Below are 23,253 nucleotides of genomic sequence, written 5' to 3'. Positions count from 1 at the left end.
CCCATATGGGGCAGATCCACATCTACATCTTTGTAACTAAGTCTGCCTTCAGGGATCCAACTGTGAACTGATGTGAGTCAACTTCTTTCATTGACTTTGAATAAGATTGTGGCAGCTTTATTCTTTTAAGAGGGATTCAAGGGAACTTACCAGGAACGTACAATTCAATCTGAGACAGATTGAATTGTATAATAGTGAGAGGCTCACACGAGCCTGCGACCAGCTATCTGCTGTGCGTGTAAGAAGGGGAATTTAAACTCTGCTACATAAAGGAACTTGCTAGCGCAAGTTAGGAAGGATATGAATAAACAATATATCCTCTCCTGCCACCCGGAACATTCCCACAAAATGTTGGTCGGCTGCTTCAAGCCCCTATGTGAATCTGCTCCCTTACTCTCTTTCTCACCCACATGTGTGGCCTCCTCTGATCCGGAGACATCCCTTGTCAAACTGACCACCCTTTTCCCGCCCCTAGATTCGGAGCTGGCGCTGATGTACAACGATGCGTCGGTACTTGAGAACCACCACCTGGCCGTGGGCTTCAAGCTCCTGCAAGAGGAAAACTGCGACATCTTCCAGAACATCTCCAAGAAGCAACGGCAGTCTCTTCGCAAGATGGCCATCGACATGGTGAGGAACTCAGGGCTTGGCTTATTTGGGGGGGGGGGCTGCTCTTTTGTTTAATACTGCTGATTTTGTTCGATAAATGCTGTGTTTATTGGTTAATCATATAATATGGCTTTTCCTTTAGTTGCAAAGTTTGGCTTCTTTTTTAGTTGTTGCCTTGTTCGCAGTATTTTATAGACTGCAATTGTTTCACTGCTGATTTGCGGTATTTGTGATGTTCTAATACGTTTTATCACGTTGTTATTATTTGTTGTTTGCAAGCCGCTTTGGGATTAATTTGAATGGAAAGCGGCATAGAATAAAATCCTTTCCCCCCCCCGTGGTTTCTGGTCTCAGGTCCTGGCGACAGATATGTCCAAACACATGAACCTTCTGGCTGATCTGAAGACGATGGTAGAGACCAAGAAGGTCACCAGTTTGGGGGTCTTGCTTTTGGACAACTACTCCGACCGCATTCAGGTGAAACTTCCTTTGGAGGGGACAGGGGTTCGAGGATCCTTCAGGTGGAGGGCAACCCCATCCAGGGTTGACCCATTTCTCAGACACACAAACCTGGCAGGATTCGAGCTCAGCTCACTTTTGCTCATCCATCCTGCCACTGCATCCCATTAAATTTGTAGCTCGGCAGTGTGAATCCAAGATTAAAATCAGGATATAATTTTATACAACATAACGTATCATCACAGGGGAGTCTGCTGCCCACCAGGCAGACTCCTCCATCGGTGTCATGGGCATAACAATAATAATAATTAAAAATAATTTATTTATACCCCACCCATCTGGCTGGGTTTCCCCAGCCACTCTGGATAGCTTCCAACAAAAGATTAAAAATACATTAAAACATCAGTTGTTAAAAACTTCCCTAAAGAGGGCTGCCTTCAGATGTCTTCTAAACGTTAGATAGTTGTTTATTTCCTTGACATCTGACGGGACGGCGTTCCACAGGGAGGGCGCCACCACCGAGAAGGCCCTCTGCCTGGTTCCCTGCAACCTCGCTTCTCACACTGAAGGTGCACCAGAAGGCCCTTGGGAGAGGGACCCCGGTGTCCGGGGTGGAGACGCTCCTTCAGGTCTACTGGACCAAGGCCGTTTAGGGCTTTAAAGATGAGCCCCAACCCTTTGAATTGTGCTCGGAAACATCCTGGGAGTCCAATACGTTCCTCCAAATGTCCCCCGAGGGTTCAGGCTTGACAGCGACGCATCTCTGCCCTTCCAGGTGCTGCAGAACATCGTTCACTGCGCAGACCTCAGCAACCCGACCAAACCCCTGGAGCTGTACCGCCAGTGGACGGACCGGATCATGGTGGAATTCTTCCACCAGGGAGACCGGGAGCGGGAGAAGGGCATGGAGATCAGCCCCATGTGCGACAAGCACAACGCCTCCATAGAGAAGTCCCAGGTGGGTGCGTCAAGGGGGGCTTGTCGGTGGGTTGGGGGGGGAGCACCCTCCAAGGAGGAGCCACACCTGGAAACGAGGGGGCTTCCTGCGGAAACGCCCTGTCTTTCGAGTTACAGCTTCATCTCCCCACATCACTGTGAGCCTGTCGTGGGTTTCCAATGCTGATTGTACGTTCAAATATTTCTCGCTGACTGGTTTCTGTGACCATTCACCAAACTTTCTGCTTGCACCTTGTAGGATTCCCTTTTGGAGGGGGCCACAGACATCTTCTGCATCTGGTTTCCTAATTTATTTTATTTAATGTTTTGACCCAACATGGACAGCTTTTTCCCTTTTCTTGTTTTAAGGAGAGTGGGCGACGCCTCCGGTTCGTTTCTGAGTTTTACCATCCGGTTTCCAGTCACACCTTGCATTTATCTGAGCCGGTTGCAAAAAGGCGTTATTTTATTTTACTTTTTGAGCTTTGGTTCTGAATTGAGACTGGCGTCCTGGGAAGTGAAGGGCGTTCCTTGCTTCTGCGTCCTCTCAGCCCCTGTCTTTGTCTCCCTTCCGGCAGGTGGGATTCATCGACTACATTGCTCACCCGCTCTGGGAAACCTGGGCTGACCTCGTCCACCCGGACGCCCAGGAGATCTTGGACACCCTCGAAGACAACCGCGAATGGTACCAGAGTATGATCCCGCACAGCCCCCCGCCGCCCCCCGACGGGCTGGCGTCCGAGAAAGGAGCCCCTGACAAGTTCCAGTTCCAGCTCACGTTGGAAGAGGAAGACGGAGAAGATTCGGGCGCCGAGAGCCCCCTGGAAGAAGACCACAGCGAGGCAAAAACCCCAGGGACCACCGATGACTCAGAGTCGGCCCCCGAGCCTCTGGCGTCCCCCATGGACAAGCAGGGCAGCCCCCCAAGGAACGTCCTGGCGATGCAGAACTTTGATAACCAGAGGGCACTCTTGGAGAGTGACGGGGGCTCGGCCACGGGGGCCACCACCAAAAGGAGCACAAGCGAGGCCGGTCTTGATCAAGAAGGGAATATCACCTTCCTGCCCCTTGGGACGTAACAGGGGAAGAGGGGTTGGGGAAAAGGCACTGTTGTCGCTCCATCTTGGCGGCGTCACGGGGTGGGTGTGTCTTGAAAGGCCTCTCCGCCACCGGAAAAAGGTCCGCCATGGTGGTCTCCTTGCCCTCTTCCCGGGAAAACTGTGGAAGAACGCCAACGGCGGGCGTGTGACCAGGGGCAGAAGGCCACGCCTCGCCCCTCCTGTCTTCCTCCCACCATTTTCCACCCTGGGTTGTGCCACAAGCCCAGCCGTGGGGAGAAATCTTCCCCCTTCCTCCTGGGACCTGCGTGGTTCCAATGGGGACCGAGCCCACGGGAGAAGAGGATCCATGGGCAACCGCAAGCTTTGTGGGCAGAGGGTCGCAAGTTCCGTCCCTGACAACTCCCATTTTTAAATTTTTTTTATGATTTTGGGTAACCTCAACAGGCTGAGAAAAGGCCTTTTTCCCCATCTGTGAGACTGACTTTGAGGATCCGTTGGGGGTCTGTCTAAATGCACATGAACCGCCCGACTTGCATTCTCTCCAAATGTTGGTTTCACTGGTGGGGTGGCGGAGCTTGGGCTGTGCATGGTCCAGGTTCGAATCCCGCTTCTTGGTCCAGGTTTGAATCCCACTTCGGCTTGAGACCTTGCGTGCGACGTGAGGATGGATGGGTGAGTTGCACTGGACTTGAAAAGGCCCCTTTGGGTGTTGCTTCTGCAAGTGGAGGGCTGTGCAGAGAGAAAGCACCCAACGCCACTCTCCCCAGCACAAGCAAACAAGTATCCCTCCAGTGACCCGAGAAATTATCCAGTTATTGCTCTTCACCCAACAGGCAAGAAGCCTTTGCCCTGCAAGGGGAGATTCACCTCCTTCCTCTTCTCCCTTTCTAAGTCTCCTCCTGGAACCTGCAGGAATCCAGGCCTTGCTCCACCTTTTCTCGCCCCCGATATCCGCACTGGAAACAAACTTCGGCAGGCTAACGTCCCGCGCTGTCTTTTCTCCTCGATGGAAATATTTAGAGACAGCTATTTTTAAAAAAGAAGAAGAAATCTGCCATGTTTTTTCTCTTCAAGGCACTGCTTCGGAGTGAAAACACCCCGTACATTTCCTCCCCCACCCTCTCCATTTTCCATTTTCCCCTTTTGCAGTGTCCCCCCCCCCCCCAGAAAGGGCAGAACGGATATAAATACTTTCAGGATTTGGGAAGAGATGAAGCTGGGTATTTTTAAAAGGAGATTGGGGTTGGGAACAAAATAGGAAGGGAATAAGTCACCCAGGGGGGTGTATGTGAGGGGGAGAGACCCTGCGGGGTTAATTCATCTTTAGAGCAGACCCCTTAAGACTCTAAGAATCTTATATACAGTGGTACCTTGGTTCTCAAACTGAATCCGTTCCGGAAGTCCGTTCCAAAACCAAAGCGTTCCAAAACCAAGGTGCGCTTTCCCATAGGAAGTCATGCAAAACAGATTAATCAGTTCCAGACTTTTAAAAGCCACCCCAAAAACTGCAATTTAATGTGAATTTTGCTATCTAATGAGACCATTGATCGATAAAGCAAAAGCAACCACCAATGCACTGTGCTACAAAATAAATAAGACAGTATTGTAGATGGTAATTTCTTTTAAAAATCTTGGCTGCACTGATGACAGTCATTGTTTGGATGAGGGGCTTTTATCCATTTCCGCAGTCACACAATCAACCCATCAGTAGCTGAACTGGGTTCCACACAGTCACAGAAACAAATGAACAGAAAAAGCCTCAAAAGCAAAAAGGCAAAATAAGGAGCAAAAAACAAAGCACCAAACTTAATCCGTTCCGGAAGTCCGTTTGACTTCCGAAATGTTCGAAAACCAAGGCATGGCTTCTGATGGGTGCAGGCACCCCAGAAACAATAGCCGACAGCCACATTGGATGATCTGCTTCCGAAAAATGTTCAAAAACCGGAACACTCACTTCCAGGTTTTCGGCATTTGGGAAGCAAGGCGTTTGAGTACCAAGGTACCACTGTACAAGCAAGGAAATTGGGATGGGGGGGGGGGAGTCCCCAAGCCACAGCAAACGAGGCTACCACCTTTAATTTATTAGATGAGTATATATTTTACGGAGCTTTTGTAGCCTTAAGTTTTAACAATAATAACCTGGAAGTGTTGAATTTGAAGTGTGCTAACCCTCACAACCAGTCCGCTCACCCCTGTTTCGTTGTCCGATACTGATATTACTGTGACTTGCCTTCAGAAACACTGCATTATGTGTGTGTATATAATAGAATATTTTTTTCCCACATGGCACTTTGAGTTTCCTGACCGGCCGCTGAGCCCTTGGCTGGGAACGGCACCTTGTTTTTCTACGGCACCTTGTCTCCCCCAGTATAATTTCCATGTAAAAAACCAAATGCTGATTTATTTTATTTTATATCTATTTTTAAAATCATGCTATAAAGCTACAGCACTTGAAACCTAAGTCTCTGCACCAAACATCTTGCAATAACGGGGAAATGGGCAAAAAAAATGTTGGTGGGTGGGAAGATGGAAGTGCGGTGAGTTGGTTGTGATTATTATTATTTCTGGAATTTATATACCGCCCTATACCCAGAGGTCTCAGGGCGGCTTGCAGTGGCAGTGATGAGGCGAGGGAGAAGGAGATACAGGAAAATTTGGGAAGAAATTCAAAGGAAGAGAGAGCTGACAATATGATGGCTGAGAACATACCGTATTTATTATTACAGTATTATTATTATATATACACCACTTCATTGTTTAAAAAAAACCTTAGAAGCAGTTGGAAGCTGGGGCAACCCAATCAGATGGACAGGGTACAAATAATAAAATTATTATGATGATGATTATTAAGGGCACCAGAGGCTACTAGTCAATATGAAAGGGCCCTCCTCTTTTAAACCTTCCCTCTTTCCCCCAGAATACACTTTGAGAGGCATCATTAAGGCATCATCACTACATCACTAGCATGCCACAAATGGGGAGGGGTAAAAGGTAAAAAATAAAGGACCCCCGGATGGTTAAGTCCAGCCAAAGGTGACTATGGGGTTGCGGCGCCCATCTCGCTTTCAGGCCGAGGGAGCCGGCATTTGTCCACAGACAGCTTTCTGGATCATGTGGCCAGCAGGAGAAACCGCTTCTGACGCAGCAAGACACCATGACAGAAACCAGAGTGCATGGAAACGCCATTTACCTTCCCACCACAGCGGTACCTATTTATCTACTTGCGCTGGTGTGCTTCCGAACTGGTAGGTTGGCAGGAACTGGGACAGAGCAATGGGAGCTCAGCCCGTCGCGGGGATTCGAACCGCTGACCTTCTAATCAGCAAGCCCAAGAACCTCAGTGGCTTAGACCAGGGGCGGCCAACTCCCAAGAGACTGTGATCTACTCACAGTTAAAGACTGGCAGTGATCTACCAGCTTTTTTGGGGGGGGTTCAGGTCAAAGTTGCTGAGCTTTTTTAGGAAGAAATGCCCCATTTTGGGAGGGAGGACGAAAACCCTGTTTTTGGGGGGTGCAGGGCAATTTAAACGTTTAACTTTTTTGGGGGGAGCCAGTGATCTACCACAGGCATCCAGTGATCTACTGGTAGATCACTATCTACCTGTTGGACGTGCCTGGCTGAGACCAAAGCACCACCTGTGTCCTAGGGGAGGGGTATACAAGGGTTACACAAGTTTGACATTAGGTCTCTTGATCAGACACCTTTCCCAAGGCCTCTTAAGTCCCCATCACTGAAAGAACAAGAAAACTCTTGACATCTCCTTGCCCTCCGCACTTGTCTGGAGATGGGCTTTCAGAACACCTGCCTCTGCAGATGTCTATTGTTGCCCCCTGGGTGGGGTGCCGTGGATGTGCTCTCCCGCTTGGGGAATTCTGGCGGGTTGCCCTGTTCCTGCTTCTTGGCTCAGGGAGGGAGGTGGAGCCCAAATTCACCTTTCTCTCAGGGTTCAAATGGCGTTGGAATGAGGAGAGTCGGTTAAAGTATGGATTTTCTACGAATTTATGAAGCTAGGCATCTTCCCTGGGCTGTCAAGTCGAAAGGATACATTCAGGCATAATAGTTGTAACATTGCAACAACTTTCAAGATGTGTCCCCCATGTCATTTCCGTAACACTATATCAATCGTTCAGTCCTTCAGGGCATCTCTAGGGAGAAACTCTGCCCAAAGCCCTCAAGAGCCACTGCTTCCTACACTGCTCTTGAGACAGCTCCTTTCTTCAGAACCATGAGGACTAGACCAGGGGTAGGCAACCTATGGCCCGGGGGCCGGATCCAGCCCAATCGCCTTCTCAATCCGGCCCCCGGATGTGTTTTCACATGAGTAGAATGTGTCCTTTTATTTAAAATGCACCTCTGGGTTATTTGTGAGGCATAGGAATTTGTTCATACCCCCCCAAAATATATATATATATATATAGTCGGCCCCCCACTGAAAAGGTTTGCTGACCCCTGAAGGACACTTCCTTCCTTCCTTCCTTCCTTCCTTCCTTCCTTCCTTCCTTCCTTCCTTCCTTCTCTCTTTCACTCCCTTTCTTCCTTCCTTCCTCCCTCCCTCCCTTCCTCCTTCCTTCTCTTCCTTTTTTCCTCTCTCTCTCTCTCTCTCTCTGTCTCATATCTTGATCTGCCAGGAGAAAGGACACTGGGGCAGTGGCTGGGCGACCCGGAATGGACAATCAAAGAGGGGTGATAATCTCCTTCCTCAAGTCTTTCTCAAGAGGGCAAGCCATGTCTTATGATACACACTTTCATGGAAGAAGAGAGGCTCTGCCTTGACGTTCTTCTTGTAAGGCCGCCTTACAAGGAGAAGATGACAAATGCCCCTTTTCACCGCTCAGCCCCAACCCTCCTTCCCTCTCTGCAAATCCGTCACTGACAGGCCCGGCTTCCAAATAACATAAATATTTAAGCCCAAGGTGGGACAGCTTATCTTTGCTGCCGGCTTGCTGCTTCCCCTCGGCACCCTTGATTCATTGCATGCATGTCAACACCCGGTTCAAGATGTCTCCACGAGGATTTGTGGATTGCAGTTGGGGGGCCAGTTGGGCCAGCTTGCAAGAGCTCCCACTTCTCTCTCTCATATATATATATATATATATATATATATATATATATATATATGAAAGCATATATATATATATATATATATATATATATATATATATATATACAGGGTATCTTGATTCTCAAACTTAATCCGTTCCAGAAATTCATTCCAAAACCAAAGTGTTCCAAAACCAAGGCACACTTTCCCATAGGAAGTTATGCAAAACCATTCCAGACTTTTAAATGTTTAGTCTTGTCCACCTCTTTCTGACCCCCTGGACCAGAGCACGCCAGGCCCTCCTGTCTTCCACTGCCTCCCTCATGCTGGTGGCTTCGAGAACACTGTCCCACCATCTCGTCCTCCGTCGTCCCCTTCTCCTTGTGCCCTCCATCTTTCCCAACATCAGGGTCTTTTCCAGGGAGTCTTCTCTTCTCATGAGGTGGCCAAAGTGATCCCTTCGTGGATCACTGCCTTGTGAAGGGGCTTGAATAACTCAGAGAAGCTATGAGCTCTGCCATGCAGGGCCACCCAAGATGGACGGGTCATAGTGGAGAGTTTTGACCAAAGGTGATCCACCTGGAGGAGGAACCGGCAAGCCACTCCCGTATCCCTGCCAAGAAAACTCCATGGACAAAGACAACAGGCATATAAAAGTTATGACGCTGGAAGATGAGCCCCTCAGGTCCAACATGCTACTGAGGAAGAGTGGAGGACAAGGACAAGTAGATCCAGAGCTGATGAAGCGGCTGGGCCAAAGCCGAAAGGACGCTCAGTTGTGGATATGCCTGGAAGCGAAAGGAAAGTCCAGTCCTGTAAAGAAAAATATTGCATAGGAACCCAGAATGTAAGAACCATGAACCTGGGTAAGTTGGAGGTGGTCAAAAATGAGATGGCAAGACTTTTAAAAACAATCCCTCAAACAGCCAATTAATGTACTCCAGGCGACTTCCAACATATATAGAAACAGAACCAATGTCTTCTAAAAGTTGGATAGCCACTTAGTATCTCCTTGGTTCGGGGGGCCACATAACTCCATCCCCTTCCAACATTTCTCCCGTGAAAATAGGGAGGTGCTAAGGAAATAATAATAATAATAATATAATTTATTATTTATACCCCGCCCATCTGGCTGGGTTTCTCCAGCTGCTCTGGGCGGCTTCCAGCAAAATATTAAAATACAATAATTCATCAAATTAAACAGCAGGAAAGTGGGATCAAATCAGAAACCGGGACGGCTTCTGTAATTCCTGGGAAATAGGGGCACTTGGAGGGTGGTGCAGCTAGGCCGGGACCTGTGCCTCTGTGCAGGTGCAGAGTGCCTCCCCTCTGCAGCAGCTGTGAAGGGATTCTTCCAGGATCCTTGCAACAATCTGGGTGTTTCCAAAACCTCAACTTAAAATTGGAGTTAGGTTGCCACCTTGTGGCCACATGGCAAGTCTGTAGAATCTTCCGCCACGCTGCAACAGATTTATGAACCGATACAAATCCCGTTCGTTCTTCCCTCTGGCATCATCATCATCATCATCATCATCATCATCATCATCATCATAATGGACCTTTCCAGTATAGAGGACATTTGCGACGGAAAAAGTTGGTTTTACATGTGTTTCTTTGTGCTTTTTTCTCCTGCCAGCCTCTGATTGGCTGTGCTTCCAGGAGGGAGATTGAAATATACTCAGATTTCATGCTCTTTATTGCAGCTTGGGGGAAAAACAGTGAATGAATTTCCCCCCAAACCCCAGGCTTTAATATTTACACAACCAGTGTCCCGTCTGATTGGTTGATTATGTGTACCTCATGGGGTCTGATTGGGCCAATCAGGTTGTTGCATTATAGGATCCTACCTGCCTATTGGTCTAGGATCCGAGCTTAGTACACCACAGAGAGTTTAAAAGGAGAGGCTTTGGAATTAGGGGGTGGTTGAGTTGAGGTGGTTGAGGAGGGAGGTTGGGAGGATAGGGCGGAAGATAATAATAATAATAATAATAATAATAATAATAATAATAATCAATTTATTACTTATACCCCGCCCATCTGGCTGGGTTTCCCCAGCCACTCTGGGCGGCTTCCAACAGGAGATTAAAAATACATTAAAACATCAGTCATTAAATAACTTCCCTAATTAGGGAATCTGCCTTCAGATGTCTTTCTGGCCATTCCTTTGTGATGGCAAATACTCCCTTCCCGAACCCAGGTCACAGGCTCACCTCTTCACACACAGATATGCCCTGAAGGCAGGATTTGTGAGCAAAGACACAATGGGGAGGTTTTCCCATTTCCCTTGTCCTTGCAGAAGAAACATTGGAGGTCAATTGGGGAGAGACAAAATGGTTTCAGGACTTTCTTCCTGTACTGTTTCAGACACGCGGCTTATCTATTTATGTCTGTGTTTGCCTGGCACATTTACAGTGGCACCTCGGGTTACAAACACTTTGGGTTACAGACTCTGCTAACCCAGCAGTACTGCTTCAGGTTAAGAACTTTTACCTCAGGATGACAACAGTGGCAGTGGGAGACTCCATTAGCTCAAGTGGTACCTCAGGTTAAGAACGGTTTCAGGTTAAGAATGGAACGAATCAAGTTCGTAACCCGAGGCACCACTGTATTTTATATCTCAGACCTTATAATTCTCATAATAAGAGTAATTAGGCCAGGAATTAAGTGGGAGGCTGAGGCGGAAACAGGAGGAAAAGAAGGTGGAAAGAGACTTGGTCTCCTTGGTCTCCTTCCAGTCCGGAGGGAGAGATTCTTCCAGAAAGAGGATCTCTGGGCTCTGTGACTTGGAGGTCCCTCAGGAGGAACTGGCAGAAGAAAGGACCACCTTCTTCAGAGCCAAAGGATGGAGTGCAAAACCTGGAAGGGAAAGACCATTGTCGGCTGAAGTCTCCCAAGTTTCATCCCCCCGGGTCATAGTCTTCCTTGTCAAATAAAACCCTTCTTCTTCATTTGAACAAATCCTGCCAGAGACCCCTAAATGTTAAGTTTTACCTCACGCAAGTCCCTTACAAGACAATCTGAGGGAGTTTGAGGGAATTGGTGGAAGTGGGCGCCTTGTTTGGAAGTGAGAGGCCATTGCATGTTCATTGGTGGTAGCGCCATGATGCGAAGTGAAATTCCACCCAGAAATGGACCCAGAGACACAGAAGAACCAGTTTCATAAAGTACTGGAGTTCTTTGATTAAAAGGAGGGAAATTTCCTGTCAGAAAATGACCATCAAGCGCCAAGCCAAAGAGATGCTGCGACTCAGGTGATGCTCAAGGGCTACTTAAGAATCATAACTAATGCTATGAGAATTAGAAGGTCTAAGGTGTAAAATAAATGTTCCTAAACGTACCAGGCAGACACAGACCTAATTCCATAAACCCCATGCCTGAAACAGGGCAGGAAGACAGTCCTGAAGCCATTTTGACTCTCTCAGGGGCCTCAACTCAGGAATTCAGGATTTGTCCTCGCAAAAGGAGGGCCAGGCTCTCCATTAACAGCCAGGTAAACCCACCCTCAACAGGGAACCTGGCAGGCAGGAGTCTGCTGTAGATGCCCCTTCTGTGATGTGTGTGTTATAAGGAGAAATCGGAGGACTCCCTTGGACCAAAAAGCAAGGAGACCAGCCAGGAATATGAGAGCAAAAGAGCAGCCAGGAGGCTTGGTCTTGATTGAAGACGGTCCTGACCGGACTCCCACCTGCCCCCAGGGGGAACAAGATGGAAGCCCCAAACAAGAGAGGACCCAAACTTGTATTAGCTGCTCATCCCCATCTTACACCCCCCAAACTACATCACTCATACATCTGGTGGCCGTAATCTGAGCATCCTGGACTCTGCCCCATGGCTCCCCTTGCCCTCGGCCAAACACCCATCAAGTGTCACAAAAGAGATCTTTCCATTTCCCTGTTTCCCAGCCAAGTTCATCCCACCCTTTGGTCTCCATCTGGGTCTGTTCTTTCTGGCATGGCTCCCTGTCTGGCCCTCGGGTCTCAGGAGGCCAGGGATTACCACTCAGGCCGAGGGGCTGCGGAGGAGCTGAGCTCACAGGTCTATAGGGATTTCTGTTCGTTTCCCCAATGAGCCAGTACAGAGATCCCTTGATCAGTGAATTCTTCCATTTGGTATCGTGCAGCAAAGGCCCTTGGAATAGATAGGAAGAAACTGGGATGAAGTGTTTGGTGGGGACAAGTCCCAAAAGGGATGGTGCTGATTTTGGTCGTGGGCTTTTGTGACTTTTGTGATTTGTACATGAGATCTGCTGGAGGGGCAACCCCCCCCCCAACCTATACATCAATTCCTGCAACATATATATGATTTTTTTGGGGGGTCTTGGGCTACAGCAGGCATGCCCAAAGTCCATTTCGGGGGCCTAATCCTGCCCGCCGGTCGATTTAATCCGGCCCCCGTGGCAGTATATGTCCTGGGGTAAAATCCTTTAAAAAAAAAGCTGAACAACTCCTCTTCAATCCTTTTTTTAAAAAAAATAATTTTTATTGAATGGTTTTATGTTACAAAAAACAATACAGCCATACTAGCACTAAATATACTTAAGAAATAAAAATGACATACATCAATATTTAGTTTATTTGTTATTTACCGTCTTCTTTCCTCCCAAAGATTGCATACAACAACACACATATGTGCAGACACCCACAGAAAATGATCATAATGGAAGTAAATATTTTTTACTTTCAACCCTAAAAGCTCAACAACTTTGGTGTAAAATTGTATAAAAAGATCAAAAACTCTTCGGTCCTAAAAACTCAACATCTTTGGTCAGCCCTACAATAAGGACTCTAGAGGGGCTCTTGGGTACCAAAAAGGAGCCGTGTTTTTTCCTATAACAAGAGTGTTATTACTGTAAGCGATTAGAAACTTGAGCAGGGTTGACATAAACACGAGGCGTAAAAAATAAACTTCTGGAGAGCCAAAAGATTACATTTATAAACAGGTTGGAACTGATGATATAAAATAAGGAAGTCAAAGGAAATGTTGGTTTTTGTTTAGATGTAGAAAGACTGTAAAATGAGAAATAGGGGAAATACAGTATTTTTCTTTTAAAAAGAAATTATCAGTGGAACACAGATAAAATTGGGGGGGAAACTTCTGAAAGCTAATACAGGTGATGTAATAATGCTGGCATAATATTATTATTATTATTTCATTTCTGTACCTTTTTATGTTTCTAAGGAAAGAATCTCAAAGCGGTTGACAAGCTACATTAAAGCATCAAATAAAACCCGGAATAAAATGTAAATTATGTCAAGAGGCAGGGAGTTCCAAAGTTTCAAGGGCTGCCATGTTGAAAGATGGATAATGTTTTCATCATAACAGCAGCCATAACCGTGTATTTGGCTTGATATTTTTATTATTAAAAACCCCCTCGATCCATAATTGATCTTATATGGCCAGAAGAATCTCCAGCATCGTTCCTCATAGATTTGTGGATTATAGAATTGCTTTGACACCAGTGGGCTTGTATATGTGGGATTTTATTTTATTTTTGTCTGAAACGTCGGATGAGCATTTTTTGTGAGGTAAAAATCATGGTGATAATTTAACAGAAAAGCACAACAGCAGACTATCCTGAGGTGAAAAATTGGTCAGAAATTCCGCTCTTGGTCTTTCTTCTTCTGATTTACGTGATTTATTTCTGGAGGACCAGCATTTAAATGACTCTGAGGGGGTTTAATAGCCCTTGAATAAAAACAGAATTAAGAATAAATAAATTCCTCTCATGACCAGCATTTATATGATTCTGAGGGGGCTTAATAGCCCTCGAATAAAATTAGAATTTAAGAATAAATAAATTTCCCTCAGAGTCACGTGATTTGCTTCGCCATAGATCCGCCTAGAAGGCGGGGGGGGGAAATGGCGGGAGAAATAAATCTCGCGATGTTTCGTGAGGCTTCTCTCTCCTTAGAAATCAGCCCCGTTGGGTTTCAAGCGAGCTGGTTACGGGGCTGCCAATCCTAGGCGATCCACCAATCGCGTGGCGGGATGGCAGCTTCCCACCATCCCGCCTCCGGGAGCTGCGAAGGCGGAGGCGGCGCCTTGCTCCCTGACGTCACCCGCCCTATTTGCATAGCCTCCCCTCCCCTTTCGGAGCGCTGGTGACGTCAGCCCGGGTTCTGCAGGCAGGTGCCGTCGCCTCGCGCCGCTTGTGCTGCTGCTGCTGCTGCTGCATTTGCTGCTAGACCCGAAGCGCGTTCCCGAGGTGAGTGCGCGCCTTGGGCAACCCCCCCACAAGCTTTGCACCCCCCCGGGGCCGCCTTTTCCCCTTTCCTGCATTGCACCTTTTGCATCCCTGCATTGCATGCGAAAGAATGCGTCTCTGGGGGGGGGCTGGTAACCTTCATTTGACACATGCAAGAAAAAAGGAGATGCAGAATTGCAAGGGGGGGGGGAGAAAAAAAGCCAAGCCTCAAGCGCTGGATTCTTTACCGAAAAGATATAATTAAAAATGGAGGTGTTTTGGACAGGGATGATGCTGTCTTGCTAACGGGAGCGGTGCTTTCCTCGTTTTATTATTATGCATTTTCTTGCCATGGGCTAAGCTGGAAATGCTGGCCTGGCAAAAGAGGCTTCGGCGATGCAGATGGTAAACAGGCGGATTGGGAAAGGAGGGACGGGGGGGGGGGAGGGGGGAGCGAGCAGCGCAGGTTGGAAAAGGAGCCAGATCTGGTGGGCCTTATTTGCTAGGGGGGGGGGGGGGAGGCAGCTTTTTGGAAAAAAAGCAAAAACCCCAACTCAAAAAAGCAAAAAAAAACCTTCCCAAACCCCTCTGCGTTTTGTAAGGAGCTGGATCCGAATCGCTTTGGCAGGAGCTCACCTTTCGGGTGACAAGAATGAGCCTTAAGATGGATTTTTCTTTCTCCCTCTGCCCCCTTTTCCAATTCCTCTGATGCAGAGAGAGCTTGCCAGTTGCAAAGCTAAAAAACGAAAAAACAAGGCGGAGAGAGGCAATTGATTCACGTTTTTTGGATCCTCTCCCCACCCCCACCCCCTTTGGCAGACCATAATTGCAACCCACTGCGTGCTTTTCGGGGATGAGCGATGCAGCATTAAATGTAGGCAAGGAGATGATGGTTTTGGGTGCTTGCCTTGCCTTTTGCACGGGAAGGAGAGGAAATGGAATGGATTGGGCCAGCCTTAGCCCTACTCGGAGTAGACCTATTGAAGCATCACACACATCCCTTGCTTCCAGAATGTACCCCCTTTTTTGCAATTCCACCTCCTGTCCTCTTGGTTTTCATCCGTTTGCAACTGGATCAGATTTGTGCAGGGGGAGAAAGGAGCGTGTGCCCTGTTGATGGACGGCTGTCCAGGCCAAAGGGCTGCCACGCAACGCCTGGCGTATGAATGATTGATGCCCGGGTGCCAAGGGCAGCCAGGAAGCTGGGCCCTATTGATGTCGCCAAGATCGACGTCTTTTCTGCGGGGACCGGGGCTGGTGATGGCTGTTGGCCTGGGTGCAGGGCCCGATTTACGTCGAAGCTCAACAAGCTCTAGCTTAGGGCCCCACTCTCTTGGCTCCCCCCAAAAAATTAAAGGGGGGAAAAAATGGATGTCCATTTCCCAAATATAAGATAAAAAACAAATGAAATAAAACCTACATCCAGCAACCGTGTTTTATGCTGTGTTGGCTCCTCTGGTGTAAGTCCTGGGCCCCGCCTGCTCCCTCAAATACCCCTGCTTTGCTCCTTTCCATATATAGGGTGCCGACATTCTGCATGGACTGGTTGCAGGGCAACATGCGCAAATGGCTTGAGATACCTATGCGGTCCATCATTGACCATATAGCATAGATTCAGCACCAAAAACAGCGACAATTTGTTGTTGACAAACGACAGCTGGACATAGTAAGGGTCCCGTTACCTTCAGGAGCTGAGGGCCGCATCAAACCTCAATCCGGCCCTGCCTGGGTGGCATTTAAAAGTGGGCTGTGTGTGTGTGTGTACCAAATGTGTGGGGAGGAGGAGAAGGGCCTGTTGGTGGCCCAGGCGGAGCCCCCTCTTTAGGCGCAGTCTATCTGCGGACAGGCAAAGAGATGGGGCCCTGCTGCTTGAGCATCCGCCTCCGTTGTTGTCGGCTGTTAGATTGTATTGGGCAGGATTGGATCGAATCTCGCATGCGGCCCCGGGGCCTCACTTACCAGGCCCTTGGCATCCTCCTCTTGGTTTTGGACTGGCTGGAATGTTGCTCTCGAACTCGGACCAGGCAAGATTTGCATCGGTGGCTCCTCCCGCTCCTGGCCCCACCCACTGTGAGGCCGTGCGGCCCTGGGACAATTGCACAGCGCACAATGTGGCCCTTGGGGTCAGGCAGGGCCGGCGGGGAGGGCAGGATAGGGGGAAGCAAGGCAGACGAGGGCCCGGGTTCAAATCCCCGCTCAGCCATGCGCTGGGTGACCTTGGAGGCCATTGAGTGCCTTCTCATCCTGTCCTGCAAATTAAGCGTCCTGGAGGAAATGCAACAAATATTTACAATGTTTGAGACGCTGCATAATACGTAGAATAGTTGTTTTCTGCATTATTAGAGGGATTCTTAGAGGAGTGGCGGGCTAGGCAATAAATATATTTATTATTATTATTAAGTAAATTTGTATACCACCTGATAACCGCAGGTCTCAGGGCAGTTCACAAGATAAAATTGCAATATAAAACCACAACATGCAGAACAAAAATAAAAACGAGAACAATCCAATAGCGCCCCAACTCCTCAACACATTTTAAAAGGGCTTTGGATGTCAAATCAGCCAGAGGCCAAGTTGAAGTGGAATAATTACATAAATACGGAGATGTAATAAACATCTTTAATATGCAAGTAATCCTCAGAGGAAATACGGAATGCAGAACAAATTACGATATTATGATTATTACAGCAATTCTTGGAGCAAATCTGAGTTATGTAATAAATAACCATAATATTATTTTGATCATCCTTGGAAGAGGAGATATCTATATCGAGTAATCCTCAGAGGAAATATGGGATACAGAGCAGATAATAATATTATCATTATTATCAGAACAATTGTTGGGGCAGATGTGAGTTATGCAGTGAAACGACTGTCATCTTATTTCAGTCACCCTTGGAAGAAAGAGGAGACATGTAATATTGTTATTATCATGGATATGTTGTTGTTTTGATTTTATGTAATTATATATTTTGATTTTATTCTGTGAACTGCCCTGATAACCTCCGGGTATAGGGCGGTATATAAATTCAATAAATAATAATAGCAATAACAACTACAATAATATTATGCCATGCAGCCTATATTCATTTCCCGTAAGCAAGATCAGTGGGTGGGGGTCCCCATTCTGGGTGGGGAGGGAGCTGAAAGCAGGGCGTTTCCTGCCCCCCATGAAAGTTTGAATGCAGTCGCTTTGCATTCAGGCCCCACGTTCATCCACCTGGGAAGCCACTGCTGCCAGTCAGAGCAGGCATTACTGATCTAGGTGAGCAAGCTGGTCTGGATTCCGCATTAGACAGCTTCTTTTCCCCCTCTGTGTGTGTCGTCGGGGTTGCAGAAGGAAGCAGACCCCGCAGGATCGCAGCCGGCAGGCAGCCTGTTCCCGATACCAGGGACAGAACATCCCGCGTGGGCAAATTTAGCTTTCCGGACCGCCTCCTCTGACGCAGGAAAACGTGGCTCTTCTCCTTTGCCTGCTCACAAAGGCATGATTTTTTCTCCCTTGCTGGGAAGAAGGGGGAAAGTGTGAGTCGATGTGCAAGAATATCTGGTGCGTTTTTGGACTACAACTCCCATCGGCCAGTGCCGCTGAAGGAGGAGGAGGATGGGCTTTGTAGTCCAACGCCATCTGAAGGAGGGGCGCTGTGTTGACACCCCACTGCAGTCAGGGCTTGAGATAGCCGTAGCCTGAAAAAGGCAGATCAGCCCTCTTCCTGTATCCAGACTCTTCCCAAATTAGTCACCCTTTTATCTGGTGGTGTTAATCCTATATGCCACAAACAGGCAGGCAGGGGGAGGCACAAGTTGTCGGTCATCTGTGGTAGTGGTGGGGGGGGGGGCATCTCTCCATTTCTTTGAAGGAAATAAGGAGTTTTGCGTTGGCAAAAGCAAGCTGCCCGTCTCTTGCCTTGATCTCCCTTAATCCTGTTTCCTTGTTATCCTTTTTGGGGGTTTAGCTTCTTTGCCAGAATTAAATTTCCTGGAGGTTTGGGGTTAACCGGGGGGCGCATCCTTCCCAACGCAGCTTGGGGACCCCCCCCCCGCCCTCCCTGATGCACGAAAATACCGCTAACTAGGATCTGGTTTTTTTTATTGATTTAATCCTCCCCGGCCTGAGTGTGCAAATGTGTCTCCCCCTCCCATAAAATCCCGGTTTAGGTCGCTTTGACGCCTCCTGTAGGAACGGCTCAGCGGCCCCAAGATTTGCCTGATGCGAGCGGCTGGCCGTTTAATTAGCTAAAAGGGTTATGCAGAAGGAAAAGTAGGCCGTGGAACAAAGCGTGCAGGTTGAAGGGCCGTTTAATAGGGCTGCGGCCCTCCCCACCCCCAGACTCCCGGGGAAATCGGGCCAGAAGCAGCATTTTGTGGACGCTGTCCGCAAAGAGAGATTTGCTTATTTATTTCGCTCAGCGGTTTCAATCCAACAGGGTTAGAAAGGGATCTGGGGCAGTAGGCGAATGAGATGGGGGGGGGGGGCTCGATTGGAAAAGATGGCGACAGATTCGTGGAAAGCCCCCGGCCGGAAATGAACGGTCCTTGTCTCTGTTCCGGATTCTTAAAACTTGCCTTGGGGTTGATGCATCCCCACCGACGTTTGCAACTGTGATACATGCATGTATTTAAAAAGGTGGAGATGCTTTATTTTTTATGGTGCAGGGCAAAACACAGCAACGAATGATGGGATTTGAAAAGGGAACCGAACAGGCTTCCGTCTTTGCCGTCTTGTTTTCCTTCACATTGACATTCCCCCCCAGCGGAAGGCCGTTCTCTGGGTGTCACTTTGACTAATAACGACATATTCATTATTATTTATCCCCAATGCAAGCATTTTTTGCCAGCTCGCATTTGAGCTGCATTGCAGGAGGGGGTGGAGGAAGGTGGATGTGGAACGGAAACTGGGTTTCGTTTTCTTCCCAGTCTGTTGCACCATTAATAACGCTGGTCCTTTTTTGCATAGTTAAGATAAGGGGGAAAGACAGGGCTGTGAGCCTTGTTATCGTTAGTATTTTATTTTTGCCCATTTTACGCTCAAAACAGCCCTTTGAGGGAGGCTCCTTTGAGAAACAGATCTCTAATGATGATGATGATGATGATAATTTATCAATATGCCACCCATCTGACTGGGTTACCCAAGCCACTCTGGGTGGCTCCCAACAGAATCTTAAAAACACGTTAAAACATGAAACCTTAAAGACTTCCCTAAACAGGGCTGCCTTCAGATGCCTTCTAAAAGTCAGATAGTTCTTTATTTCCTTGACATCTGATGGGGGGGGGGGAGTTCCACAGGGCGTGCGCCACCACCGAGAAGGCCCTCTGCCTGCTTCCCTGCAACCTCGCTTCTTGCAGGGAGGGAACCGCCAAAAGGCCCTTGGGAGAGGGACCCCAGTGTCCGGGCTGAATGATGGGGGTAGAGATGGTCCTTCAGGTCTACTGGGCCATTTAGGGCATTCAAGGTCAGCACCAACCCTTTGAATTGTGCTCGGAAATGTCCTGGGAGCCAATGTAGGTCTTTCAGGACTGGTGTTATATGGTCTCCACTCCCAGTCCCCAGTTTGGCTGCTGCATTCTGGATTAGTTGCAGTTTCCGGGTCACCTTCCAAGGGAGCCCCAGGGGGAGCGCATGGAGCTCTTGCTTTGGTTTCTCTTTAATCCTTACTGGCTTTCACGGGTGTCTCCTGGGGTGCTAGCGAGGCCCCCCCCCCCCGGCCGGCCCCCCGTGTCTCACCACCTTGCCTGCCCTCCCTCCCTCCCTCCCCAGATGGCCTCCGCCACCGACGCCCGCTATGGCCAGAAAGAGTCCTCCGACCAGAACTTTGACTACATGTTCAAGATCCTCATCATCGGCAACAGCAGCGTCGGCAAGACCTCCTTCCTCTTCCGCTACGCCGACGACTCCTTCACGCCCGCCTTCGTCAGCACCGTCGGCATCGACTTCAAAGTCAAGACCATCTACCGCAACGACAAGCGGATCAAGCTGCAGATCTGGGTAAGGAAAGGGCCCGCCTCGCAGGGTCACTCGCTAAGGGAAAGAAGGAGTAGTAGTAGTAGTAGTAATAATAATAATAATGATAATAATAATAATAATAATAATAATAATAATAATAATAATAATAATAATAATAATTTATTATTTATATCCCAGCCACTCTGGGCGGCTTCCAACCAAATATTAAAATACAGTAATACATCAGAGATTAAAAGCTTCCCTAAACAGGGCTGCATTCAGGTGTGATCTTTCAATGTGGCTGAAAGAGCCCCATTTCTCCGCCAAGAAAGAGCTGATGTGGGGACAGAATTGGGGGCCTGACCCTGCCCCGGGCCCCTCCGTAACAGCCTCTCTTGGCCTTTCCCCAGGACACGGCCGGGCAAGAGCGATACCGGACCATCACCACCGCCTACTACCGGGGAGCCATGGGCTTCATCCTGATGTACGATATCACCAACGAGGAGTCCTTCAACGCCGTCCAGGACTGGTGAGTCCCGGGGGAGACCCTGGGGGTGGGAGGGGGGTGTCACCAGCCTCTGGACTATGATTCATCTTTTTGATAATAATTTTTACTAATTTTCCATTATAATCCAATAATAGCCTCACTGTAACAATACCAAGATATACCGTATTTTTCCGTGTACATGCTATAACGTTATTGTTCTAGTTAAATAAATTGTTTAAATTGTTATTAAGGAATTGATTATTTTCCTCCTTCCAACAAAGTACAGCAGAAAAGTTGTCCAAATATAAACTGTTGACCTCACCATAATTTCATAATTATGTATTTCTAATAGTATAACCAAATCAGTAAAAAATGACTCTGAAAATTTATTATTCCAAAAAGGAAGCCTCCCTCTGGTTGTAAATATTAAGATTATACCAGCAAGAATGAGTCTTTCTGTAAAAAAAAAGAAGTGATTTGAATCAAGTCTTACTGCCTAGTGATTTGAATCAAGTCTTACTAATGATTTAAATCGTGATTTAAATCAATTTGATTTAAATCAAATCCACCCTGAGTGCGGGCAATACAGAAGTGTACTCTGGGGGAGAAAGAGACTTAAGGCTGCTCTTTGCTAGCCCAGATGGAGGCCAGAGATCTCTCAGCTTCTGAAGCACATAGTCCCCCAGCTGTTTTGGGACTACAATTCCCATCATCCCTGACCACTGGTCCTGTTAGCTAGGGATGATGGGAGTTGTAGTCCCAAAACAGCTGGAGGGCCGAGTTTGGCCATCACTGGTTTAGAAGCTCCACAGGAAGGGGAGGCGGTGAGTGGTCTTTTTGGCTGTCCAGTCTTCCCGTGACCCGCCTTGCTGTCTCTCCGCCAGGTCGACCCAGATCAAGACCTACTCGTGGGACAACGCCCAGGTCCTGCTGGTGGGGAACAAGTGCGACATGGAGGACGAGCGGGTCGTCTCGTCGGAGCGGGGCCGCCAGCTAGCCGAGCACCTGGGTGAGTCAGCAGCCGGAAGAAGGCGCTCTGGGGGTTGTGGGAGTGAGAGAGAGATGGGAAAGCAGGAATCCAGGAGGGGGAGAGGCTTCAGGGCTTTGCAAGGTTTCTTCTCAGCCGCCAAGGTTTCTTCTCAGCCGCTCTCCTGCATTTCCTGCCCCCCTTTGCTCTCTGTCTCTCTCTGTGTTCATTATTTTATTTCGTTTTTGCAACCCCCCCTTCCCCTCTGTGCCAGGGTTCGAGTTCTTTGAGGCCAGCGCCAAAGACAACATCAACGTCAAGCAGACCTTTGAGCGCCTGGTGGACATTATCTGCGAAAAGATGTCCGAGTCGCTGGACACGGCCGACCCCGCCGTCACCGGGGCCAAGCAGGGTCCGCAGCTGACCGACCAGCAAGCCCCCCCGCACCAGGACTGTGCCTGTTGAAGAGACTCCCAGGCGGAGCCCCCCGAACATCCCCCCACCTGCCGCACCTTCCTCCTTGCCTGCCTCATCTCTCCCCCCCCCACACCCCGCCACCTCCCGAGTAACTATGGAGTCCTGGCCTAGCCATCTCCCCACCCCCATTGACCCATCCCATTGCTTTATCCTTTGTGGGGTTGTTGGTTTTTGGGGTGGGGGTGGGGGGACGAGACCCCAAACCTAGGAGGGGTGTCAAAGCTTAAAAACAAACCACCTCCCCTCGCTCTCCTTTAAGGGACGGGTGAGAATTCAGCCCCCTGCCTGTCTTCTCTTTGTGGATCGTCTTTTCTTTGTGGGGCGGGCTGGGGAGGCGGGTGGTCAGCGTCGAGAGGAAGCTATTTCCACTGTTCTGGGCTCTTCTTTATGTTATTTATTTATTTATTTATTTATTGGACCACACGCCTCTCGATTTGTAGCTGTTCTTGGTTTTGCAAATCTGGGTGTCCACCGCTGTTCCTCTTTCTTCCTCCTCCTCCGCCTTCCTTTGCTGGTTCTTTTGTCCATGCCTTCTGTGTGTCTCCCCCCCAAAAAACACCCCCCGTCTTGTTGAAGAGAGCAGAGCAGGCACCCCGTGCTTGGACCTGCCGTTGCCGCAAAGGTTTGACTCCTCGGTTAGAGCGGCTGCTTCCCGTGCCGAAGGAAGTTCTCCCTGTTCCGGTCCCTGGTCTCGGCTCCAGGTAAGGCTGGGGGAAAGAAACCTCGGAGAGCTGCTGCCAGCCAGTGGGCGCAGCGCTAAGCTAAATGGACCAGCGGCCTCATTCCTCACAAGGCATATTCGTTGAAATCAACCGCAAAGACGGGTGTCTGAATTTTGTTTTTTAGCAATTGGGCCGTTTCTCAGCAGTAGAGCACCTGCCCTCCGGTCCTCAGTCCCCAGTGGTATCTCTAGGTGGAGCTGGAAACACACCCCCCCCTGGAGGGCCACTGCCAGTCAGTGTAGACAATATACTGAGCGAGACAGACCCAACGGTCTGACTCTTGTGAAGCCGGATTGCTTTGGTTCCTGTGTTTGAATTCTGCAGCTGCCGCCCTCTCTGTTTGGCCCCTCTCTCCCAAGCAGGAT

General features: G+C 48.6%; 2 protein-coding genes across 5 annotated transcripts in view; both read left to right on the top strand.

Annotated features, from left to right (window-relative positions):
- The window catches only part of LOC114588399 (3',5'-cyclic-AMP phosphodiesterase 4C-like), a 51,898-nt gene extending 46,551 nt beyond the window's left edge, over positions 1–5,347 (top strand). For all 4 annotated transcript variants that reach the window (XM_028713666.2, XM_028713665.2, XM_028713667.2 and 1 more), the window contains 4 exons: positions 476–630; positions 964–1,086; positions 1,844–2,026; positions 2,583–5,347. In XM_028713666.2, coding sequence (XP_028569499.2) covers positions 476–630; positions 964–1,086; positions 1,844–2,026; positions 2,583–3,083 — 962 coding nt within the window. In that variant the 3' untranslated portion in view covers positions 3,084–5,347. The remainder of the gene's footprint in view (positions 1–475; positions 631–963; positions 1,087–1,843; positions 2,027–2,582) is intronic.
- Positions 5,348–14,076: 8,729 nt separating this feature from the next.
- On the top strand, positions 14,077–23,094 carry RAB3A (RAB3A, member RAS oncogene family). Its single transcript, XM_028713371.2, has 5 exons — positions 14,077–14,312; positions 20,050–20,277; positions 20,646–20,764; positions 21,607–21,731; positions 21,964–23,094. Exons 2-5 carry the CDS (start codon positions 20,050–20,052, stop codon positions 22,152–22,154), a joined length of 663 nt encoding a protein of 220 aa, XP_028569204.1. The 5' UTR covers positions 14,077–14,312; the 3' UTR covers positions 22,155–23,094.
- The last annotated feature ends 159 nt before the right edge of the window (positions 23,095–23,253 follow it).

This window comes from Podarcis muralis, chromosome 18, assembly GCF_964188315.1.
Source record: "Podarcis muralis chromosome 18, rPodMur119.hap1.1, whole genome shotgun sequence".
Classification (NCBI taxonomy): domain Eukaryota; kingdom Metazoa; phylum Chordata; class Lepidosauria; order Squamata; family Lacertidae; genus Podarcis; species Podarcis muralis.
Note: the sequence above shows the minus strand (reverse complement) of the source record. Positions and strands in the feature narration are given on the sequence as shown.